The sequence below is a fragment of the Rhea americana genome, unplaced genomic scaffold (genome assembly GCF_003343005.1).
Source record: "Rhea americana isolate MKP2758 unplaced genomic scaffold, rheAme1 scaffold_180, whole genome shotgun sequence".
Classification (NCBI taxonomy): domain Eukaryota; kingdom Metazoa; phylum Chordata; class Aves; order Rheiformes; family Rheidae; genus Rhea; species Rhea americana.
In genome coordinates, this window is record NW_028185928.1 from 1,175,877 (window position 1) to 1,198,350 (window position 22,474).

Here is a 22,474-nt window from a genome sequence, read left to right on the forward strand (position 1 = left end):
GACAGCATCCTCTGTAGGCCACCTAGTCCATCTGCCTACCCTAAAAAACAGTCAGTTTTATCAGTCTCCTCTGGATATCTCCACAGCTAAATCATGCCCGTCCAACTGTTTTTTTAAAATCTCTAAAAATAGAGATTTCACTGTCCTCTGAGTCAAATCTGTTCCACTACCTCATTATATTCATTGTTAAGCTTATGTTTAGACAAAACTTATAGTTTTGACTACAACTAGTAGTGCTACAACTAGTCTATCTGTTCTTGCTCTGTCAACAGTGGATGTGGTGAATTGTATAGTCCTTTTCCTACTGTTACTATATATGATGACCACTTTTATGTCTTACCAAAGTCTTCTCTTTTCTAAAACTTTCTCACTAATACAGACGTATTCCCTAATACAGAAGTATTCTGAATTCCCTCAATCTTTTCTAAAAGACCTTGTTTTGAAGACATATGAATATATGCTGCTTTCCTCTGGACTCCCCGGCTGGCTTGCACATGTCTTTAGGGACTTGTGTCCAGAGTCGGACACAATACTCCAGCTGAAGCCTCGGGGTGCTGAGTGAGGAAGGAAAATTTCCTCATGTTTCTTACGTGTTACTTTTCTGCTTGTGTGTCCCAGATGTGATACTCACATTTTTTTCAGAGCGTTATTGCCCATAATTAACTTGGGGTCTGCTATAACTCCAGCTCCTTACCTACAGAACTGTTATGTGGCATGTCAGGCCCTATTTTGCAGTTTTGTAGTTGATTCCTCTTCAATATCGACCTTGATGGTCTTCCCAATTGAATTWTTTCTTGCTTTTTTTCAGGTTACTACACAAGATTGTTAGACTCCTGCCCTCCTGCATGCCTGCAGTTCCCCTCCCAGCCAGGTGTTACTGTGATGTCCCATATGAATTTGATACACATATACATTAATGCATGATGGAACTGAACATGTGGAAGAGAAGCAGCCCTAGRACAGATCACTGTGGAAGTGACAGAATATTTTCTTCCATTTTGTCAATGAATTGTAATTCTTTAAGTAGATTGTCTACTATAATTATTTTTCACACATCTAAGAAATGAGGTACATGCAAATGTACAAGCTCTTGTGGAGACTCTGGCTTAATTAGCTTGCCCAGAATTGTGCAGCAGCTCTGTGTCATGCACTGGGGTTGTACCCTGGCTTTCATGCACCTCCATGATGATTTATGTCACTTCTTTCAGTTCACTGCCTCCAGGGGCCTTTGGCTGGAGGAAGCTCTCTGCCCCTGAGGAGGGAGAACAGCAAGGTGCAGCCAGGTCGACACCAGGCACTGGCAAGGGAAGGACCACATTTGCTGAGGGTAGCGCCATTAGGAGCTTCAGCTTTTAAGCTCTAGCATGCCTCTACATGCCTTAACTCCTGRTTTAGTCAAATCTAGACAGGTTTTTAAAAGAACAGGAAAACATACATTCTTGCCACAGAGATTACCCTTGATTAATTTCAAGCAATTGGYATGAGGCAGATTGGGGGAGGAGAACACAGATGTAATGTTTTTGAAAGTCAATGTATTTTTTAGCATTGGCAAAAAYAGATTTTTTCAGCATTGTTTGTGCAAAGAGCACTGTTCAGACTGACATTTGCTGCAAGCAGATCTTAAATGTAGTGCACCTGCTGATCCCAGTGGCTATGGCTGGAGTAGGGTTTTCAAAGCCAGGGCAAACCGAGGTCAGGGACTGGAGTGTTCATGTGTTGTATGGGGCTGATGATGTACACTGAAAACATTAAAAAGCCAGGACAGGAAACCAGAGAGTCCAGGATAGGATGGTTGGAAAGAGGGAAGGATGGCAGGAGCAAGAAGTCAATGCTCAAAGGGTCTTTAAAGCAAGGTAGTAGTTCAATTACAGCTAAATAGTATTTGTTATAGCTGTGGGCAACTCTTGGTATTGCCTCATATACTTATGAATGGGGAGAAAATAGTCAATCCCTAAATCCTTCATTAAGCTTATTTATATATGAGTCAGTCAATAGGTTATTATGCATTTAGTAATCAAAAGCCTGTAGCCAGCTGCAGCATGAGTCCTCAAAGCAAGTATTGACAATTCACTTCAGGACAAGACGTTTTTACATTTTTTGGTTTTTTTTATTTTGACCGAAACTAATGAAGTTTGCTAAGACTACAAGAAGTCAGAAATAAGGTACCCAACATAAAGCACTGGACAACTTTATTAATATGTACTGCTGTTTATTGTGTACCAATTCAGAGTGTCTCCTTGAGAGACAAACTGTCCTTAAGATCTCCACCCTATGGTCAGATTGCAGAACAGCAGCAAGCAGTAGGATTCAAAATAGGCTTTGTGCATATTTTTCTTTCCTTTTCCTTAGAGTCCATGGTTAGATTTATTATATAAATAATACATACCTTCYTTATGTTACTAATGATATCATAGTGTGGGCAGACTAGACATCCACAGATCTATGGGCCCGGAAGGGATGCAACCACGGGTACTGAGGGAGCTGACGGATGTTGTCGCCAGGCCGCTYTCCATCATGTTGGAAAGGTCCTGGAGAACAGGAGAGGTGCCTGAGGACTGGAAGAWAGCCARTGTCACTCCAGTCTTCAAGAAGGGCAAGAAGGAGGACCCAGGCGACTATAGGCCAGTCAGCCTCACCTCCATCCCTGGAAAGGGGATGGAACRGCTCATTCTGGATGTCATCTCCAGRCATAGGGAGGAAAAGAAGGTGATCAGGAGTAGCCAGCATGRATTCACCAAGGGGRAATCCTGCTTAACCAAYCYGATAGCCTTCTCTGATGGARTGACTGGCTGGGTAGATGAGGGGAGGGCAGTGGATGTTGTGTACCTTGACTTCAGCAAGGCTTTTGACACTGTCTCCCATAACATCCTCCTAGAGAAGCTCAGGAAGTGTGGGTTAGACGAGTGGMCAGTGAGGTGGATTGAGAACTGGCTGAAAGGCAGAGCTCAGAGGGTCGTCATCAGTGGCRTGGAGTCTAGCTGGAGGCCTGTGGCTAGGGCTCAGTCCTGGGTYCCATCCTGTTCAACTTCTTCATCAATGACCTGGATGAGGGGACAGAGTGCCTCCTCAGCAAGTTTGCTGATGATCCCAAGCTGKGAGGATACAGCTGAGGGCTGTGCTGCCATTCAGAGAGACCTGGATGGGCTGGAGAGCTGGGCAGAGAGGAACCTCATGAGGTTCAACAAGGGCAAGTGCAGAGCCCTGCACCTAGGGAGAAATAACTATAGGCACCAGTACAAGCTGGGAGCTGACCTTCTGGAGAGCAGCTCTGCAGAGAAGGACCTGGGAGTGCTGGTGGATGACAAGTTGACCATGAGCCAGCAATGTGCCCTTGTGGCCAAGAAAGCCACTGGTCTCCTGGGATGCATTAGGCAGAGTGTTGCCAGCAGGTCGAGGGAGGTGGTCCTGCCTCTCTACTCAGCCCTGATGAGGCCAGATCTTGAGTCCTGTGTCCAGTTCTGGGCTCCCCAGGACAAGAGAGACATGGAGCTACTGGAGAGAGTCCAGCGTAGAGCTACAAAGATGATCAGAGGGCTGGAGCTARGTGTCAAGGGAATGGGGACCAACAAACTCTTTTCAGTTGTCCCATGTGACAGGACAAGAGGCAATGGGCAGAAACTGAAGCACAGGAAGTTCTGCCTGAACACAAGGGAGAATTTCTTCACAGTGAGAGTGACAGAGCACTGGCACAGGTTGCCCAGAGAGGTTGTGGAGTCTCCTTCTCTGGAGATCTTCAAGGCTCGCCTGGATGCAACCCTGTCTACCATGCTCTAGGTGACCCTCCTGAGCAGGGAGGTTGGACTAGATGATCTCCAGAGGTCCCTTCCAACCTTACTGATTCTATGATTCCATGATTCTATGATTCTATGATAATCTTAATGATAACATAAATACATCAGAACTGTGAACTCAGAGACTCAGGTTTCGTGTTGTTGTTTCGGGGTTCTTAAGAACAGAGAAGCAGAATAAGTTTCCATCTTATGGTGGTTCTGATTAGCACAATTGGAACAAAATTCTATTGCTTTCAATTGGGATTTTTGACCCATTTTTGCAAGTGCCTTGAATAAAGAATAAAATTTGTCTTTGTATTCCACTAGATGTCACYAGCACATTATTTTTGGTGAATCTGGAAACGAGTCATTCTGGAACAACTTTTTATTGAGAGCTATTTCAGAGAAACTTGTCACATGGATTTCTGCTTTGGAAGCTGAGTATTCTTTAGAAAAAAATCCCTTTAATTCTAGAATAAATCTTTCTCACGATAAGAAATAATTTAGAAAAGATAAATCATGCCAAAATAAGTACACTGCGCAGTTATTTTGGAGTAGCTAGGCCACAATTAAAAAATTGAAATATTCACTAATAAGAGAGAGTGTTAAAAATGAGGATTTGGATGTAGATTCTGTGCTCATTCTTTCCTGCTATTAGCACAATAAACAGGGACCAGAGAGGGTGTTTTGTGACAGAGTGCATTAACCTGGGTGTGGAACAAGCCCCCTGGCTATTTTGAAGGTTATCACAGAATCAAAGAATGACTGAGGTTGGAAGAGACCTCTGAAGATCATCTACTCCAATCCCTCTGCCCAAACAGGATCACCTAAAGCATGTTGCACAGGACCCTGTCCAGACAGATTTTGAATATCTCTAAGAATGGAGGCTCCACAGCCTCTGAGCAACCTGCTCCAGTGCTCAGTTAACCTCACAGTAAATAATTTTTTCCTCATATTCAGACAGAACTTCCTATTTTTCAGTTAATGACAGTTCCCTCTTGTCCTATTGCTGGGCAACACTAAGAAGAGTCTGGCCCCGTCCTCTTTACACCTTCCCTTCASATACACACATTGATAAGAGCWCCCCTTCAATCTTGTCTTCTCCAGGCWGAACAGGCCCAGCTCACACAACCTTTTCTCATAGAGAACATGCTTCAGGCCTTTCACCATCTTTGTAGCCCTTTGCTGGACTTTCTCCAGAAGCTCTGTGTATGTCTTCTATTTCAGAGCCCAGAACAGGACACAGTCCTTCAGATGCAGCCTYAGYAGGGCTGAGCAGAGGGGCAGGATCACCTCTCTCGGCCTGCTGGCAACACTCTCTAATGCAGCCCAAGATACCCTTGGCCTTCTTGGCCACAAGGGCACATTGCTGGCTCATGGTCAGCTTTCCAGCAGGTCAGCCCCTGGCCTGCATGGGATTATTCCTCTCYYAGTGCAGGACTCTGCACTTMCCTTTATTGAACCTCATGAGGTTCCTCTCTGCCCAWCTCTCCAGCCTGTCGAGGTGCCTCTAAATGGCAGTGCAGCCCTCTCGTGTATCCACTATTCCTTCCAGTTTTGTATCATCAGCAAACTTGCTGAGGGTGCATTCATCCAGGCCATTGATGARTAAGTTGAACAAGATTGGACTCACTATAACACTTCATAGTACCCTGGCTRGATACCTCTGCCTCCAGGCACTTCCGCTGTCATCCTCACTGCAGTGTGGATATCTAGCCTGTCATCACAGCAGCAACTTCAATTCATCAGGGACAAACACAGCTGGGCCTCACTTTTGCTGTAGTGCTGCGCTCTCTGTTACCTGCTTCTTCAGGGGCTTTTGGAAGCTCAGCTATTTGTCTTCACATCCCCATTGCCAGTGGTACCTCAGCTGACTAATATCAAATTCACTGTAATATACGTTGTAACATAYAGATGTTCAGAGACAGGAGTGGCAGCAGCAGTGATTAAATTGGCCCAATCTCTCCACCATCTCTAGTGATGGAAATGTCCTAAAGGCAGTACCTCATCTGCGTTTCACTGGCAGCAATCTGAGGCCTCCTCACAGCTCCCCTTCACATTTCCCCGCAGCAATGTTGCAGCCCATTTTTCATCTCAGAGCTGCTCCATGCAGTTATTGCTCTATGTCAAACTCTAATCCATTAACCATAGGTCTTTCCATGGCCTTGCCTTGACATCTCGTTCTATAAAAGGATTGGCTCGTAGTGCAGAACTACAGGCTATGTATGTTGGTTCAGTTGCTAGAAGGTTGTATTTTTCCACGAATAATGAAATTTCAGGCTTTGGTGTGCCTTTCCAGAGGGGAGTAGGGCCATCGCACATCCTGCTGCTCCATGAGATAAGGGCACACAACAATAGCACAGAGCCGGCGGTGCACAGTCCCTCGCACATGACAGGGAACGGACCTTTAATGCCAGGTCAGGTCAGGGGCCAGTGAATGGGAAACAAAATGAGCCTTTTCCCAGAAAGTCATGCATCGCTCATGAGTCACCTGATATCAAAGGCAAAGGGAGCTGCCAAACACTGTACAGCTCCATGAGTAGTATCTTACATAAACTGTTTAATGAGTTCATATGCATCTTTGCAGATATTTCCCTCTTCCATGTTCTGTCCCCAGGTCCTCACAGCACCCTCCCCCAGTTATCTGGTTCTTCAGTCCATTTTTCATTTTTCAGTCTACCCACCTCCCTAACAGCACCCTCTCTATCTGTGCCATGATTGCTATGCTCTACCAAAGCACATTCGGAGGTAAGRGGCCATCTGCTCCTGCCTGAAACTGGGTGCCACCACAGTCCCTACCAGCTATGGTGCAATTTGTCTTCTGCCTGCCAGAGTGCAGGATGTGTCAGGCAGCAAGAGATCGTGTGACAARGCACCAAGTGTGTTGAATATGTTGCATGGGTACATGGAGTGTTTGCCAAGATGTAACAAATATCACTCCTTGCAATGGTCAGCTGCAAGGGATACCTGCCTGGCAAAGAGCTAGAGAAGGTGGSTACAAAACTTTCAAATGTTTCTGGAAGCAAATTGCATTGCAGTGATGTCAGATACAGTGAAATCCCACACCTGTTTAGCAGGATCACTAATGTCTGGAATGGCTGAAGCAGGAATTACAGCTGATCTCTTCCGCTGGCTCCAGGTGCACCATGTTTTTAAAAGGAACAGCTGAACCACTATACGTGTGAATAATTTTATTCTTCACAGCACTTGGCAGGAATCAATTACCTTTGATCCATGGCAGCTAGCACCTTTTGGCAGCATTGTCGTCTGCAAATAAGTTTATATATTACGGGAGAACCTGCCAAAGAGCRCAGTGTCCTCCAGTTCTTCTCTCAGGTATTGCCAGCATCCTTTTTGTCCTTTTGCTGTTCAGAGACAAAAACAATGAGCATGGCTTAAGYAAGATGCTAGGAGGAACTTTCTTGAAATTCCAGATTTTCACCTGTTTGATAATTTGCTTTTGCTTACCTCTAGCTTCCTGTACAAAAATCACAAGTAGCATGGAGAGGACTGRTAGTTCACTGTTCCCTGTAATACATTAATAATGCTAGGACATTAAGAAGAGGAGAGAGAAATGAGAGATCTGGGAGAAGAAATAGTTGTTGGCACAGTCAGACACCACTGCTGTCCTCCGATGACAGGAACTGACAGGCTAGCCATGACCTGTGACGTATGACTTGACACCGTTTTTTCTTACATACCAGAAAAGAAGGGGAGAAGCCTGCKGCCGGCAAAAGGTGAGATGACAGGACAGGGAAATACACCTGGACTAAACTTAATGCTAGCATGAATTAGCTAATAAGCATTAATGAATGTGGAGCAGTAAAGAGCATGGCACACGTGGTTTCTGCATTAGCTCGCTGCTGAAGTAGCTGCCTTGTATTCCCTGCAAGTTTGCAGAGCCTGCTGGCCTGAGAGCTGGGCTGCCACGTCTTGCTTGCTGTCGCTGTCAGAGCTAACTAGGCCAAGCAATGATCAAGCTGGCAGCGCTCCTGCAGCAGAATTTAACGCAGGTTGCCATCCCCTAAGAAGCAGAATAAGCATTTAACCAGGTAACTGCCCTGCCAGCAGTCCCCAGCATAGGACGTGCGAGGTCCACATGAGGTCTGTCAGTGAGAGCAGCTGGCAGAAACTTTATACCTCGTCTGAGGCTACCTGTGCATTTGTGCAGTCGCAGGCTGATTGCAGGGTGTAGACATGCCCAGAGTCAGATACGAGTATGGTTTAGGAACAGGACTAATTACCTCCAAGACCCAATACTGCGCCTCCTCCTAAATGGAAAAATGATGGTTTAGTCATTTAATTTTGGCTGAATCCAAAAGGGAAGAATATATTATCTCARTTACCTAAAGTAAGGAAGACTCATCGTATAGAGCTCTGAATGCAGCAGAGGGTGAAGATAGGAGGAACATACTAAGAAGGAGAAAATATGAAGGTATATGCCTGCAAATTTCAAGATRTATCTGCTATTACTGTTTGGCTTTGTGTGTCTATAAATTCACTTCTGTTACACTTGGAGTGTAAATGAACTTGTCGTTCCAGTCATTAAGAAGCTATCATTAATTGGCTTAATTTGAAGAAATCAGTGCAGAACACTTAAAGCAAATGGAATTAAAATTTGTGAAGAATTTATAGCATGAAAGATCTATAATCATAGCTCTAAAATATATTGACAAGCTGATACTATATTCAAAAGAGAGAAAGAGGAGTAAGATTTGCATTTGATGTAAAGAACTAGCTTCTGAAGTAATCTTCATTTTAGTAAATGTGCTTTTCCAGCTGCTTTTTCAGAGTGAGGATTTCAATAATAAATCAAAAAGAAGGCACTCTATGGAGAATTAAGTTTCCCGGAAACACCAGATTGGCACTCACAAGATTCTTTGCATCCTTTTTATATCCTGATCATGTAATCAGTGTATTCTTTATCCTTAGCCACAGAGTAATTTAGTATTACTGACTCACCTTATTTAGGACTATTGCAAAAGACTTCAGATTTATAGAGAACGTAAGTGGAGAATCTAACMCTGTAAAGACAGACACTCTAAATTTAGGAAGGATAATGAAAAGCATTGTACTTAGAGCTAAAAATGAAAGCAGATAGCACTGGAGGAACAGATTAGTGTCAGGCTATCTGGTTCTTTAGCAGGGCTCTTCTAGTGATAAACATGATGTCCAAATCTTGCTTTCAGTTTTACCTATGTAAACCCAGGTGAGCTCTGATGACTCATTAGCATTACAGTAATTTTTGTTGACATAAGCAAGAGCAGATTTGGCCTGATCTTTTGTATTTTCCATCTCTTYTTGAAAACTGGCCAGAGTTAAAAGGGCTGAAACAAAGTTTGCGATCTTTCAAATAGGAATAATAAGAGACAGAGTTTAGAGCATCYGGGACTAATGTGTAACCTAATGAATTAATGATTCTGCAATTTCAAGATTTCAGATAGCATAAAAACTTTCTGTTAAATAAAAAGTTGGTGATCGATGCAGAAAAGGCATGACATACTATGGAGATGTACGAGTCCCTTTTTATTTTATTTTTTTTTTTTCATCTGATAGCATATTATTAGAGAGGTCAGGCTGTTGGGGCCTGCTATGCCATGATCAGTATAGGACTTGAATCAGAAGATTCACAAAGAAAGCTGCATACTGTATACTTTAGTATCTTGTATAGGAAACTAAGGAAAAGAAAAGGCATTAGATTTCCTGCCTACAGAGAAAATACCCTGGTCTGAATCTGCACAAAGATAGGGATGTGACAAAGGGCAGACAAACAGAGAGAGTCCTGGACAGCTGAGTCGACAGGTTTTCAATTGTCATCTTTGTRGAACTGAGATAAAATTACAGTTTGCTACTCAGTGATGGATAAATAGAGAAGTATAATAAATCCTATTTTTAATATGCAGTTACACTGATAAGTACTGGGTGTTAAATGATAAGCAGTGTACATTTTATCTCTATGTCTAATGGGCTTCGGTACTCCATGTGCATGTATGACTAACACGGTATATGTAAGTGTCATCCATCAGCACTTTGTCAAGAGTACAAGAGCACTGCAAATTGARTTCCTGAATTCTCATCCAGGGAAGTATATTGATCTCTATTTTTAAATGGTCTCTTCAGATAGGCAACTCTGATACCTAGGCAGACTTTCTATTTTTTTAATTGAAGAGAACTTACAGTATGATATGATAATATAAACATGTACTTKCTGCAACAGACAAAAGAGCTTAACTGAAATGGAAGCACTGAATAGAAGTTATATACTAGGCAACACATGGGAAAAATATCCACTGCTTGGTTCATACGCACTCATAAAATGCTAGGAGATAAATGCATGTAGCCTGTTTGTGCTTCCTCACACTTCATAAATATTTAGGATTTGTCCTAGTTATGACTGTTACCTGTCCTTTAAAACAGTCCCTCAGGAGTAAAAATTATATACATATCAGCAAAAATTATTCTTCACTATAACAACCTGTATGTAACTTTAAAACTATTGTGGGCCTAGTTTTCTTTTAATTAAAAAGCAGAAGCCCAGACTAATTTTAGTAGAGTCAGACTTGCTGCGCTCAAACCGAACTGTCAGAAATTGGTGAGAATCAGCTCACTCTGTTTTTTCTTTTCTTACTTCACAATCAGTGATCTTTCCAAAATAATTTTATCAAATTAAATTTTTCAAATTAAAATGCATGACCGGCATTCAGGCATTTTAATTTGAGAATTCCCAGGTTTCTTAAGTGAGAACTTAAGTGAGACCTGACTATATAATGGGAAGAAGGAAAAAAAAATATATGATTACCTGTATTCCGTTTAGGCTTATTTGGGGGGTTAAACTCTGTTTCTTTCAGAACCTCTGTGTGAACACACTGGCTCAAACACACAACCYCTTCAAAAATGTTGCATAGTCCATGAAAATCACAAACGTGCTGGAACATTGCTGTCATCGTCCATAGTCCTGGGCCTTGACGTGAAGGGTTATGTACAGGCAAAATAACAAGAAAGGTCCCATTGCCCACAGCTAGCAGCCCACATGCATCTTCTAGTTACCATCTGTAATCTCCAGTTATGGTCATATGACTCAAAATGATCAATTTACAGTAGTCAAGGTGAGTGACCCTCAGTGGCTCTGCCAAATCTRTAAGATACAGTGAGCTGAATTGAAATCTCATTTTTGCCCAAACAGTGGAGTCCTTCCCCCCTCACAGCTTCCCTTCTTCAGCTCCCTACTGGCTACTTGATCGGTGCCAATCCCAAGGCAGGATAGAAAGGGRCAGAAGGGGTACAGCCTCCCATTTTGGTTAAATGAACCGCTATATGGGCTCAGCTGCCTCTGAAAATACATCATCACTATTGGCCTGGTCCAGCTGTGGAGCAAACCTCCACAGAGGTAGCTCAAAGCTGAAAGCTTTACTTTGCAGCCCTCGCAAGGATACGTGGCATGCATCCAGTTTGTTAGTGCTACTCTGCTCATGGGCAGGAACTCATCAAGGTGAAAGCAAAGGGAGAACTGGAGTGAATGCRTGCCCACAAACATACTGGAAATTTCTATAACCTGGCTTAAAATGAATACAAATGTATTATAGTATGAACAATTGGTGGATTATTTTTGACCCAGATGGCAACATACCCTCATCAAATGTTTGGCTTGACTCATGTTAGCTGAATAGCTCCACTGACTATGCTTTCATGTTGTATGAAAAGAGCCAGGAAGAGGTTTACATGATTTAATATAACTCTCTGTAGATTTTGGCATTATTTCACATAAGAACTACTCCTCCATTAAAAGTTCTGCAAATAATTATCTAATGGAGTGTTCCAAAATCTTATCTATTTCCAGCACTCTGACATTATCTGTCACAGTATTTTGCATGATAGTAACATGCCAAGAGATACAATGTCATGATAATCATTTTTAATATATTGTCTATATTTCAGGGCAGACAGCCAAGGTGATAGGTGCTTTATAAATACATTTTTTTTCTTTTGCTTTCTATATATCTTGTCTCTAGCACTTTTYATTCTATAGGCTGCTTGTTCTTCTTCTCTCCTTGCTCTCAGTTATTGAAATATTTCATTTCAGTGACCACAAAATAARGAACAATATATCACTAGTCATCTGTAAACCATAATTTAAAAATCTATGCTTTGAAAATACGTTAATAGTCATATCTGATAAGCCTTCGACTGACTTGCAGTGATGTTTTAAACAAATGGTTTTTTTTCTTTGCTGATTTTTTTAATTTCTTACAAGGCTTATGAGCATCTGCAAAAGTTAAATACTTCAACTATCTAGTTAGCTGTGTGAGTTTCAATTGGTTCTGCATCCTTTGATATCAGTTCCATGTGCCTGTGATGTAACCTGCTAAATATACATCTATATTGAGCAAAATGGTAAGTGATCACTTAGAAGGGATGGGTCTGCTTCAACTTCAGCATTTACTAGCTGGTTAAAATTCCTTTTATAGTCAACAGGAAGAAACCATTCCCTTTAGAGGATGCATCGCTTCTGTTTAACGGAGGTGAGATCAAGCGCCCTCCAGGGGTACCTGTTTATTTCCATTAACTAAAAAGGGAGACTGGGTGACTAACCCATGTCTGACCCCTATTTAGAAAGYGATATGATTTAATTAACTTAACCATAGACTGTTGGCTGAAGTGTGGCTTGATGTGTCTCAGTGAGATGACACCCTATATTCAGAGTTGAGTATAATAGTGGCTGGATAATCACTTATTTATTGTGCAGAAATAGTTCTTACAAGGTTTAACCCAAGTCTACAAATTCATTTTAAAAATACATCTGCAAATAACCAACCTATCAGCTGTGCTTTATGGATACAATTGCTGGTACCCAGAGAACCAACCTCCAGTTCTTGAATTTAAGAATGGCCTCTCACCCAGGCCAGACCCCTGAAGCTGAGTAGTTCTGGAGCACTGAGAATCTTCAGAGCCATATCTGGAAACAAAAGTTACATCTGAGACCCTTTTTACCATTAGTCAATGAAGACTATCCCTCAGCTTGTGGGTGGCCATCACTTAAAAGAAGCAAATGGGTTATTCTRTCCTTTCAGAAAAGGCAGCTATATCCACATATCATTTCCATTTCTTATTTCAGTGTAGTTCAGCACAGTCAGTCATCAGCTCCAGTTACCTCTGTGTAAATCTACACAAAGGCTATTTTAGCATGTTTAGCTAAACAGATACAGCACCAGTCTCAGAAGGAGACCTCTCTACATAGCATATACATTTTAACAGGGGAGAGAGAGAGCTGCAGAGCTGTCTTCAGAAGTGTGTGTACATTTATCTGAACTAATGAGTTAGTTTCCCTAGGAAGAGCAAAAATGGTAACTGAGTTGCCATGTATTTTTTAAACACTGTATGACTGATAATGTATCTATTTAAATACACTACAATGAATATTATGCTTTCTTGCCTAAAGAAGACCAGTATAGAAAATCTCAGAGTATCAAACCACTGGAAAACAGTCGCAAGTATAGACTCTAAAGAGCAGAAGGAAGGATGTTTACAAGTGCTGAAAAGGAAGGATGACGTCTAAGAAGGCTTAGGATTTACCCTATAAACCACTTAATTGTGTGCTTCGTTTATTACATTCATAAGGAGTGGTTTGTTTGTTGGGATATCTTCTCTTTGTAAATGTGTGAGAGACCATTCGTTGCATACTGAGTATCTCAGATCCTCCCAGTGAACAGATCATTAATGAAAAAAATGATCAAGGCTATAGCCTACTAAATAGACCTTCCCAGGTATGGAAACATTGAAGGAAGCCATGAATGGGAGGAAGGGTACATGCTGTTCTTGCCTATTGGTGCTCATCTGGTGCATCTCTGAGATGGTTATCCCCACTTGCTAGAGGGAGACCACAGGTAAACAGTGTTTTGGCAGTAACTGAGCAATCTCTGCAGTGAATAAACAATACTGTCATAAATTAGTGGAAACTGTCCTGTTTGTTAGCTGGGTGCATCTGAAAAGTCGGTGGATCCAGTGAGAGATGTTACAGAGGAGAGTGCATCTGATGGAAGGAAGGATTGATGAACCCCTGATGGGTTGATGAAAGGTTAGTGAAGGTCTGCACTGCTTCAAGAAAGAAAACTCTCACTCCCTGGGAGGTGAAGTCTGAGTGGAGGAATTGGAGTTATGAGATCATTGCTGCCTCTTAATTAATAGTAGCTTAAAGTAATCCATATTCCAGATGCAGAAGGGCATCATTTCCCAGATGTATGAGCTACCAGACTTTCATGTCACCAAGTACTCGATCACTCTGTCTTCTTCCTCCAGAAAGAATCTGAACGCTGCACTGCTGTGGCCACACGATGTCACTCTTGGTCTAAATCGGATTTCATGAGCTCGCCCCCCACCTCCTTGTACTGGATCCCTAGATGCCTCCAAGGGGAATAAACTCTGGTGATCAGAGGACTCTGAATTGGGCAGTAGAGCAAAAGGGAGTCTTTCACTTGTAGATAGCTATAGTTTGAAAATCAGTAACTGTAAAATATTGTCATTATCAGTGAGAGCTCAAAGGGATTTCCTGTTCAGTTCCAGGCGAACCATCACACAGAAAAATGCCACCAGCACAACTCTTGGGCAATGGTACCACAGACTAGAGACCAGAGACTGAAAGGACATGGATGCTGATTACCTTCTTCATCCCTTGCTGCAGCCCTTTGAGAACAGAGCAAAGGCCCTCTAGCAAGGTAGTGAAAGGCAAGCTTTGCATGCAGGCTGTGTGTACTGTACCTATCCTGTAGGCAAGCAGAGAAGTCTGCTTCCCCGCACCTCTATTTTATTTTATTTGGCCACATGGGAGCAGAAGGAAACTCCTGAATAAACAAGAGACCCCTGGTCTCTTCTGGACTTGTAAATAGCAAAAGTTGGAAAGCTTATTTCACAAAACTGCAGATTACCGAATGGAAATATGCAGTGATTATGTAACATTACTGTAGTACCCATAACTTTACAGAAAAGCCACAAACTATTAAAATTTGGTTACAGATGACAGAAAGCTGTCATCTGGTGCCTTACATGACAATAAAGCAATCCTCTGGCTGAATTGTCTCTGAATCCAAACATAAAGGCAATGCATCTTCTCACTGTTTAAAGTTCTCTTTTTCAAATGGCAACTTTTTTTCCTTTTGTCTACTCTCATTTTGGAAGCATTTTGCAGAAACTTTCCACAGACAGTTCCAGCCAGCCTGGAAAATTTTATCCCAGTCTTTATATGTTGGTCTTGGTATTAGAAACTGTAAATATGGGGTGTGTCAGGAACCATCTTTAAGCCATCCTACTAGCTCTGCAAGAGATAACTATAACCATGTGGTATCACATAAATATCTGTGGAGCGGGTGCTCCAGGAAAATGGGAGAGTAATGCAGTGGAATATTTCAGTTCACCATTTAGCTAAATGCAGATGGGCCACGGGCCAAGATTCAGCTCACCTAATTTTAGTTACTTCAGGTAAGATGCTTAATTAGGATCATCATTCAAAGCTCTTTTTTCTGAGTAATGTCCTTCATTTTAGATAGTTTTCACTGGAGGTGCAAAGCTGTGCAAGAGTCTTGCTTTTATTATTTCAACAGGCTTCTTATGAGAAGTGTACAGAAGAAGGGCACAGACTAAATTTTGAAAGCCTTTAGGGAGAGAAACAGGCCCTTCACACTTGTTCCTGCTTAAGATCCAAATTACCTTCCGGAAATACCTGCCGCTCTGTTGATTTTAGAGGGAATGTGTGAAAAATGTAGTCCTCACTTAGAAGCCTCACTTAACTTCCTAAAGATCATGAAATGAATGTGACTTGTGGTGCATAGAGATAAGTAGTACAGACTAAACCACATGAAATGCCTGAATTCGTGCATTTAAATGTTTGTGTGCGTCAATATACTTCTTCGAAGRTGCATATGAGGGCCCAAGGTCCTTCACCATACAACACACAGTATAATGTTAGTTCAAGTTTCGTTGGGTCAACTGTTCTGCTGACTAAACCTACGCAAGCTCTGTTACAACACTGCCACTGAATCATTATTTCCCTCTCCCAAATGGGTGCAACCTCAGCTGCAACACTTTTAGTCAAAAAAAAACATAAAGCCTTTGACAGCTATGGTTTCAAGAATCCTGGACCTTTGCTTCTCAGTCCAGAGACTCTTCTCCGAAGGCAATCTACACACACACGACCAACAACAAAACAACAAACAGCAGACTACCATAAACTCCATGATTCCCTTCCTATGTGACTGTACTATGTTAGACTCAAAAAAATGTTGACCGATTATTCACCTTCCTTTGAACATACTGAAACATGGTGGTGTCATGTGCTGAAAATTCACTGATAATGGTTGCAGACTTGTGCACAAAACAGCAACCATACAATTAGCTAAGAAGGCATGGGAAAACAGTTAAAATTGTAAAGGAAGTGTTTGCTTTTAAAAGTAATTCATTAAAATTACACCATTTAGTTGGCACAGATAAAATTCAGCAAAGTCAATCTCCGAGTCACTGAAGTTCCATGCCTCCATAACATTAATGCCTTCCATGTTTCTTTTTTTCTTAAAAAATGTTAGACAGTATTAATTTTTTTTTTTACGTTGGTGTGGCAACTTGTCTTCTGCTTATCTACACAGCACCTTGCTAATGCCTGGGAAATGCTGTAAGGCAAAGATAATGCATAGCACAAAATTTAGTCACTAAGCAAGTGCAGTTTCATTTTCTGTAGGTGCAGATGAGTACTATGCATTTTAACATCTCTGGGGTATAAATCATGACAAAAGATGTTTCAGGCACATTATAACACTGAAAGACTTTGCAGGGCTTGTCAGTACAGTAGTAAAAGAAAGAATGAATTTAGCGCTGTTGGAGTTTGAGGATGAGGTGGCTACATCTCTTTGATATACTAACACAATCCAAATGCAGAGGAGTTTCTCAGCTGCTATAGGTTAGCACTTTCAGCTAAAAATGCAGTCTTCCAGAAACATGGTTTATACCTGAAGGCATACAGTTCTTTTTGTTCATATCACCAACAGGTAATAAAAGAAGAGAAATTACTACATGCTCRTATCTCAGAAATACTATGAACAGAAAGACAGTCCATATGAGAACTTGACTTGCACTCTTTGCAACGGCATGCATTGCAAAGTTGATCCCCAGTCCCTCTTACAGACCACTCAGCAGCATTCTTAAATAAGCACTTAAGGTTTAACAGCTCAGTTTTAGACAGGCRTGTACCCTGTCCAAGAAAGTATACCATCATTAGTGAAATCTATCTTCCTGATACAAGTTTTGTTACTAGAAATTTAGGATGCAGCATGCTACCTTGCTGCAACAGCTAGAGCAGTGGCCTGTGCTCCAGGAAGGACAGGAGCAAGCATTTTCCATCAGCTTTATGAAAGACTTGCTTTCATCATATGCCTGCAGCAGAGCAGTAAAATTGTTCAAGTCTGTTATACGACAGCTGACTTAAGGACTTGATTCTGCAACTGTAATTATGTTCTGTCTACACCAGASAGCAGTACTATTGTTTCATTAGACATAGATAAACCTACTTTAAGGGAGTGGGAACACTATCTACGGTATGGAACAGCATGAACTCGCACTAAGTGATGTGAATAGCGGTTCACATTTGGAAAACCAATTATTTTTACAAGGTAGATCCGGTTCAGCCCTTGATACAGTAACTATCACCAAAGTAAAGTCACGCAGGCATTTTTTCCTGGAAAGACTGGCTGAAGCTTTTTGTGGAAAAAAGCTAAATAAAAAATAATTTTAAAATTAAGAATGACACAGTTTATGGAAATATTTTTCAAGATTTTACTGCAAACCAATGGGTTTGGTCACAAAAATATGATACATATAACCATGTTAATTATATTACATTACAATGATGATATACATTACAAGTAAGTCYGTAAGTTTAAATATACATCTAGAGTTACAACTGAATGTACATATATATATTTTTTACAATACATACAATCAGGAATGGAAAACCCCCAAAACCATAAATAATACTCATTTTACAGATGACATTTTTTAAACTTAATTAAAAAAAAAAGGAAGAAAGACCAACAGCTTTGACCAACTGCAGCTGGGGCATTTTGGTCCATAAAAACCCCTTTCTAAAAAATAGAAGTCTTTTTTTCATAGCAGCAATGCTTTCTTCAAGCATTTGGATACAAGTAATTGTGAGCCCAGTTCAATAATTTTAGTTGACTGTATAGATTTACAAAAAAAAAAATTCAAAATTACACTTAATTTATCTTCCAAATATGGAAGAAACAAACAATGCCCCACATTGTGGTATCCTGCAAGTGTCACATTGATGCTTTAAACTACGTCCATCTGTAGTACGCAAACCACACACACATACCATTTGTTCACATAGTAAACCCACATAAATGAACTGAGAAACACTCTGCAAYGGGGAAAGCTTTGGAGCTAACAAGATCTCATCAGAAAAAGGCACATTTCATAAATCCTTATCACATTCAGAYAGATCTTCAGGCAAGGCTTTTCAGAACATGATTTCAAAACAGCTTGTTCTTATTCCTACAGTCTGCCATAGCAGTCTATGGCAGCAGTCACTTCTGTTTGTTTTTCTTTCCCAAGGAGACAGCACCACTTTGGGGGAAGAACAAATGGAAATGAAAAGCCTGTGAAGCTCATTTAGAGAGTGATGTCCTCTTCAAAAAAGCTTCCGGCAAACAGTGTTGTTGAAATTAAGGCTGCAAAGCTGCCATGGTAGAAATGTGCAAATTCTGTTTCAAGATGACTGGCCAACTGGCAGTTCAACCAGAAGGTCAAATAAAAATAAAAAATAATAGTTATTATTATTTAAAAAAGAAAAACACAAAGTGTTCACAAGAAAGAGTCCATGGGCGGGGCATATGAGAAGCCTAAAAAAGCCTCAGCAGCTTCTTTGACACTGGCAGTAATGAGGATGCTGTCTGGAGACTGGCCAATGGAGTTGGGGACTGGCTCATCTGTAAACTCAGGATCAAAGTGTCGCAGGTCACTGGGGCCACTCTGTGAAATGAGCAGAAAAGAAAAGAAAGTGTTTAGACCAAATCTGCCAAACTTGAATGAGTTCACAGTTCAATTCAAAAACGGGACAAAAACCTCCATGTGTAAAGACTCAGTGTTAAACAGTGAGCCTGAGGTGGTAACAGCCTTTGCCAGTTAGTTTTGACTTTTCTTTTGTGTGTGTGTGKGGGGGAAAATCTTGCTGCATATTGTCTCACTAAAAACAAGTTGATTCAATTTAATACTCCACCTTCCAACTAAGCTCATGCAACAAAAGCCAAATGCAAACACACCACTCTCCCATGCAGCAGTTTACAGGGGATGACTTTGATCTCTGGGCAAGTTGTTGTACGTAGTTCAAAAAATGCTCAGAAAGTAGAAGGGCAACCTCTGTAACAGATCCCTGTTCTTGCATGTTACATTTGGCTTGTCAAATCTAACTCTACACTTGGGAAGCTACTTAGTTGCCACACCTTATCTTCCCCCTCTTTGATAAAATGGGGGTGGCAGGAATTATTTTAAAATAGCCATGCAAATGAAGCATTWGTGTGAGGCCAAAAGAACAGCTAAATTTAGACTATCCATCAACAAAGAGTCAGCTACTGCTTATTTTAATCCTGTCTGGTCAGCAACAAGGAAAGGAAAAACTATTCCCTAAACACAGCAATATGGCCAGTTCCATTTGGCTGCTGGGCATCCCACAAAGACAAAAAAAAAAAAAAAAAAAAAAAAAAACAAAAAAAATCCTACTCTTTATACATTCCACAATTAGAAGTGATACATACCACATTTGGGTTAAAAGGGGGCGTAATCTTCTTATTAATAAGATCATCCCAGTTAATTGGTGAGAAGAAGATGTGATTCTTAATCTCCATCTGTTATAGACAGAAAATAGATTAATTTAGAACAAAGCACTTTAATGTCATATATATTAATATATAATTAATATTTAATCTTCCTGTGCTGCATACAGGAACTAGACAGTATACTTACAAAGTCCTCCTTGGCACCCAGCCTCTTCGTCCTATCCTTTTGCAAAAGGCCTTCCAGGAGATGCCTAGCAGAGTTAGTAATATTTGGCTTCAACTGCAATGGTTTGTTCAAGATGTTATCATACATTTCTGCTGTGTTCCTGCTGTAGAAAGGCGGCTGTGGGAAAGGCAGAGGAGAGACCGAAGTTAATAAGGTTGACATGYGGGCACACATTTCCTGACGGCACAGTAAGCAAGACGAAGGTAGTTTCATCTGCCACCAGGGCTATTCATTACTTACCAGGCCATAAAGCATCTCATATAAGACTGCTCCAAGGCACCACCAGTCAACGGTCCTGTCATAGGGCTGCTTGTGAAGAACTTCAGGAGCAAGATACTGTGTAAGAGGAGGAAGAGAGCCCTGTTAGCCAAAAGGATCTTTACAACTAGGAAAGCCCATATGTTCTTGAACTAAAAGGAGACACTAACTCGACAAGAGTGGTATCTAAGCTTCAGGCAAGTTTTATGTTCTTCATAAGCAGGAAGACAGCTTAAAAGTTGTTCTCTCCCACTCTGCCTGTTCTGCATGTGTCCTACATTCTTCACTGACAGTCTGACAGAGACCCATAATACCTCCCCCGGTCTAACCTGCTGTAAATCTTCACTGAAAATGACAATTTTTGGTAATGAGGGCAAGGGAGGGCAAGGCCCATTACTGCTGAGAGCTGAGCATACCTCCGGTGTGCCACAGAAGGTGGAGGTCGTGCCATTGTGCTCTATATTCTCCTTGCAGAGTCCAAAGTCAGTCAAGACAATGTGCCCCTGAGAGTCAAGCAGGATATTCTCTGGCTTCAAGTCACTGTGGCAACAGAGGAAAGAACACAAATATTAGAAGAGCTATAGTGAGGCTATTTTAGGTGTCATTGTTCCCATAACTTCATTAAGTTGTAAAGAATAATTTTAGCTCAGAATAGCTTTTAAGTAAGACCAGCTTTGTAATGCACATTAAACAGTATGTGAGTTTTTATTTTGACAAACTGAATGACATTGCTTACCGATAAACTATGTTCAGGGAGTGCAGGTAGCCCAGTGCACTGGCTATTTCAGCAGCATAAAAACGGGCTCTYGGTTCCAGGAAGCAACGTTCCCTCTGGAGATGGTAGAACAACTACAGGAGACAGAAAGAACAAAGTTCTGTAAGCGGCGCCAAAGCCTGTTAACAATGCATTTAATTAGACTCAACATATATAGCTAAAGAGAACAATAGCAGGAAGTGGCCTAATGATCCTTTGGTAGTTCAAAACTTGGCTGGCTGGAGACAGCAGCTCTAATAACTTTTCCTCCATGACTTCTCCCCTTGGAACTCTTTATTTAAAAAGGCAGGGAGAAAAAAAAAGTCTACACTACCATCATGTGCATATTATAGGAAGTACTACCTCAGTTTTTTGATGCTTACCTCTCCACCATTGATGTAGTCTAGGACAAAATATAACTTGTCTGCCGTTTGGAAGGAAAAGTGAAGCCCAACCAGAAAGGGGTGTTTCACATTCTTCAGCAGGACATTGCGCTCTGACATGATGTGTTTCTCCTGAAGATGTAAGAAATTAATGCTTAGTGACAATATTTGCTTACCAACAGCAATTAAAAAAAAGTAGTACTTCATAGACATCACAACAGCATCACTCAGAAACAGCTTACCTCCTTCTTTTTCAGGATTGCTTTTTTCTGCAGGACTTTAACAGCATAGAATTGTTCTTCTGCCTTATGCCGTGCAAGGAGAACCTGGAAGAGGTTAAAAGCCCACAACTGAACAACACTGTGTAAACACAACTGGAAACAATCCTTGATGTTAACTGCTGAGCCCCAGCAGGGCCCCTCCGGTTGAATGTGCAAACATTTTGCTGGAAATACTTGACGCTTTTGCCATCTTTGCATATGGACCTAGCAGGAGGTTTATCTGCCTTGTTTCCTTCTCTTCCAAAGGAGAACATATTCTTCCAACCTGATTAAGCACCACTGCCTTCACACTCCCTTGCTCTTTTGTGATCAGGTTCCTTAAATGGGCACCCTGCTCTGCTGACCACCCCAGGGCAAACATGTCACTGCTACAAAGGAAACCTGGTGCTGGGGAGTAGAGCATGCTTCAGCTCCGTTTTAAATACTTGAAATTTCAATTACCAAAGCCAGTACAAACCCAACCCTCAAGCATTACATACAAGGGCTTAAGAGTAATTAAATTACAGCAAGATTAAATAGGTTTACCTTCCCAAAGCTGCCTTTTCCAATCACTTTTAAGAAATGAAAGTCCGATGGTTTGGCATGAGGGTTGGATGATGGACCAAGATTGATCTGCTGTGAAGGACTGGGCTGGAAAAGCAAATGGACAAGAACCACTACGTTTACTAAACAGCTTGGTAACTAGAGTCTTGACCATAGGTCTTTTTTTAAAACATAAAATCAAGTGATCTTGAAAGTAAGGATGAGAACTCTCTATACCACTAAAAATGTAATCTAGACCTCTGTCAGTTGCATTAAGTTGTTCTGTACTACCTGAGAGGAATGTAACAGCAATCGATTTTAAAAAATTTGTTTTAAAATTCTTGTTGAGCTCTTAAGTCACATTCCATAATGAATGTTATAACTAAACTTTTTTAAAACATTATTTTCAGAATGGGGGAAAATTACTTACTCCTAACTTGATTACTTAGT

General features: G+C 41.2%; 1 protein-coding gene across 3 annotated transcripts in view; it reads right to left on the bottom strand.

Moving 5' to 3' along the window:
* Positions 1 to 17,568: 17,568 nt before the first annotated feature.
* SGK1 (serum/glucocorticoid regulated kinase 1) overlaps positions 17,569 to 22,474 on the bottom strand; it is a 9,150-nt gene continuing 4,244 nt past the window's right edge. For all 3 annotated transcript variants that reach the window (XM_085301874.1, XM_085301875.1, XM_085301873.1), the window contains 9 exons: positions 22,028 to 22,132; positions 21,464 to 21,547; positions 21,222 to 21,353; positions 20,821 to 20,933; positions 20,501 to 20,624; positions 20,067 to 20,162; positions 19,788 to 19,943; positions 19,580 to 19,669; positions 17,569 to 18,797 (listed from right to left, as the gene is read on the bottom strand). In XM_085301874.1, coding sequence (XP_085158000.1) covers positions 18,630 to 18,797; positions 19,580 to 19,669; positions 19,788 to 19,943; positions 20,067 to 20,162; positions 20,501 to 20,624; positions 20,821 to 20,933; positions 21,222 to 21,353; positions 21,464 to 21,547; positions 22,028 to 22,132 — 1,068 coding nt within the window. In that variant the 3' untranslated portion in view covers positions 17,569 to 18,629. The remainder of the gene's footprint in view (positions 18,798 to 19,579; positions 19,670 to 19,787; positions 19,944 to 20,066; positions 20,163 to 20,500; positions 20,625 to 20,820; positions 20,934 to 21,221; positions 21,354 to 21,463; positions 21,548 to 22,027; positions 22,133 to 22,474) is intronic.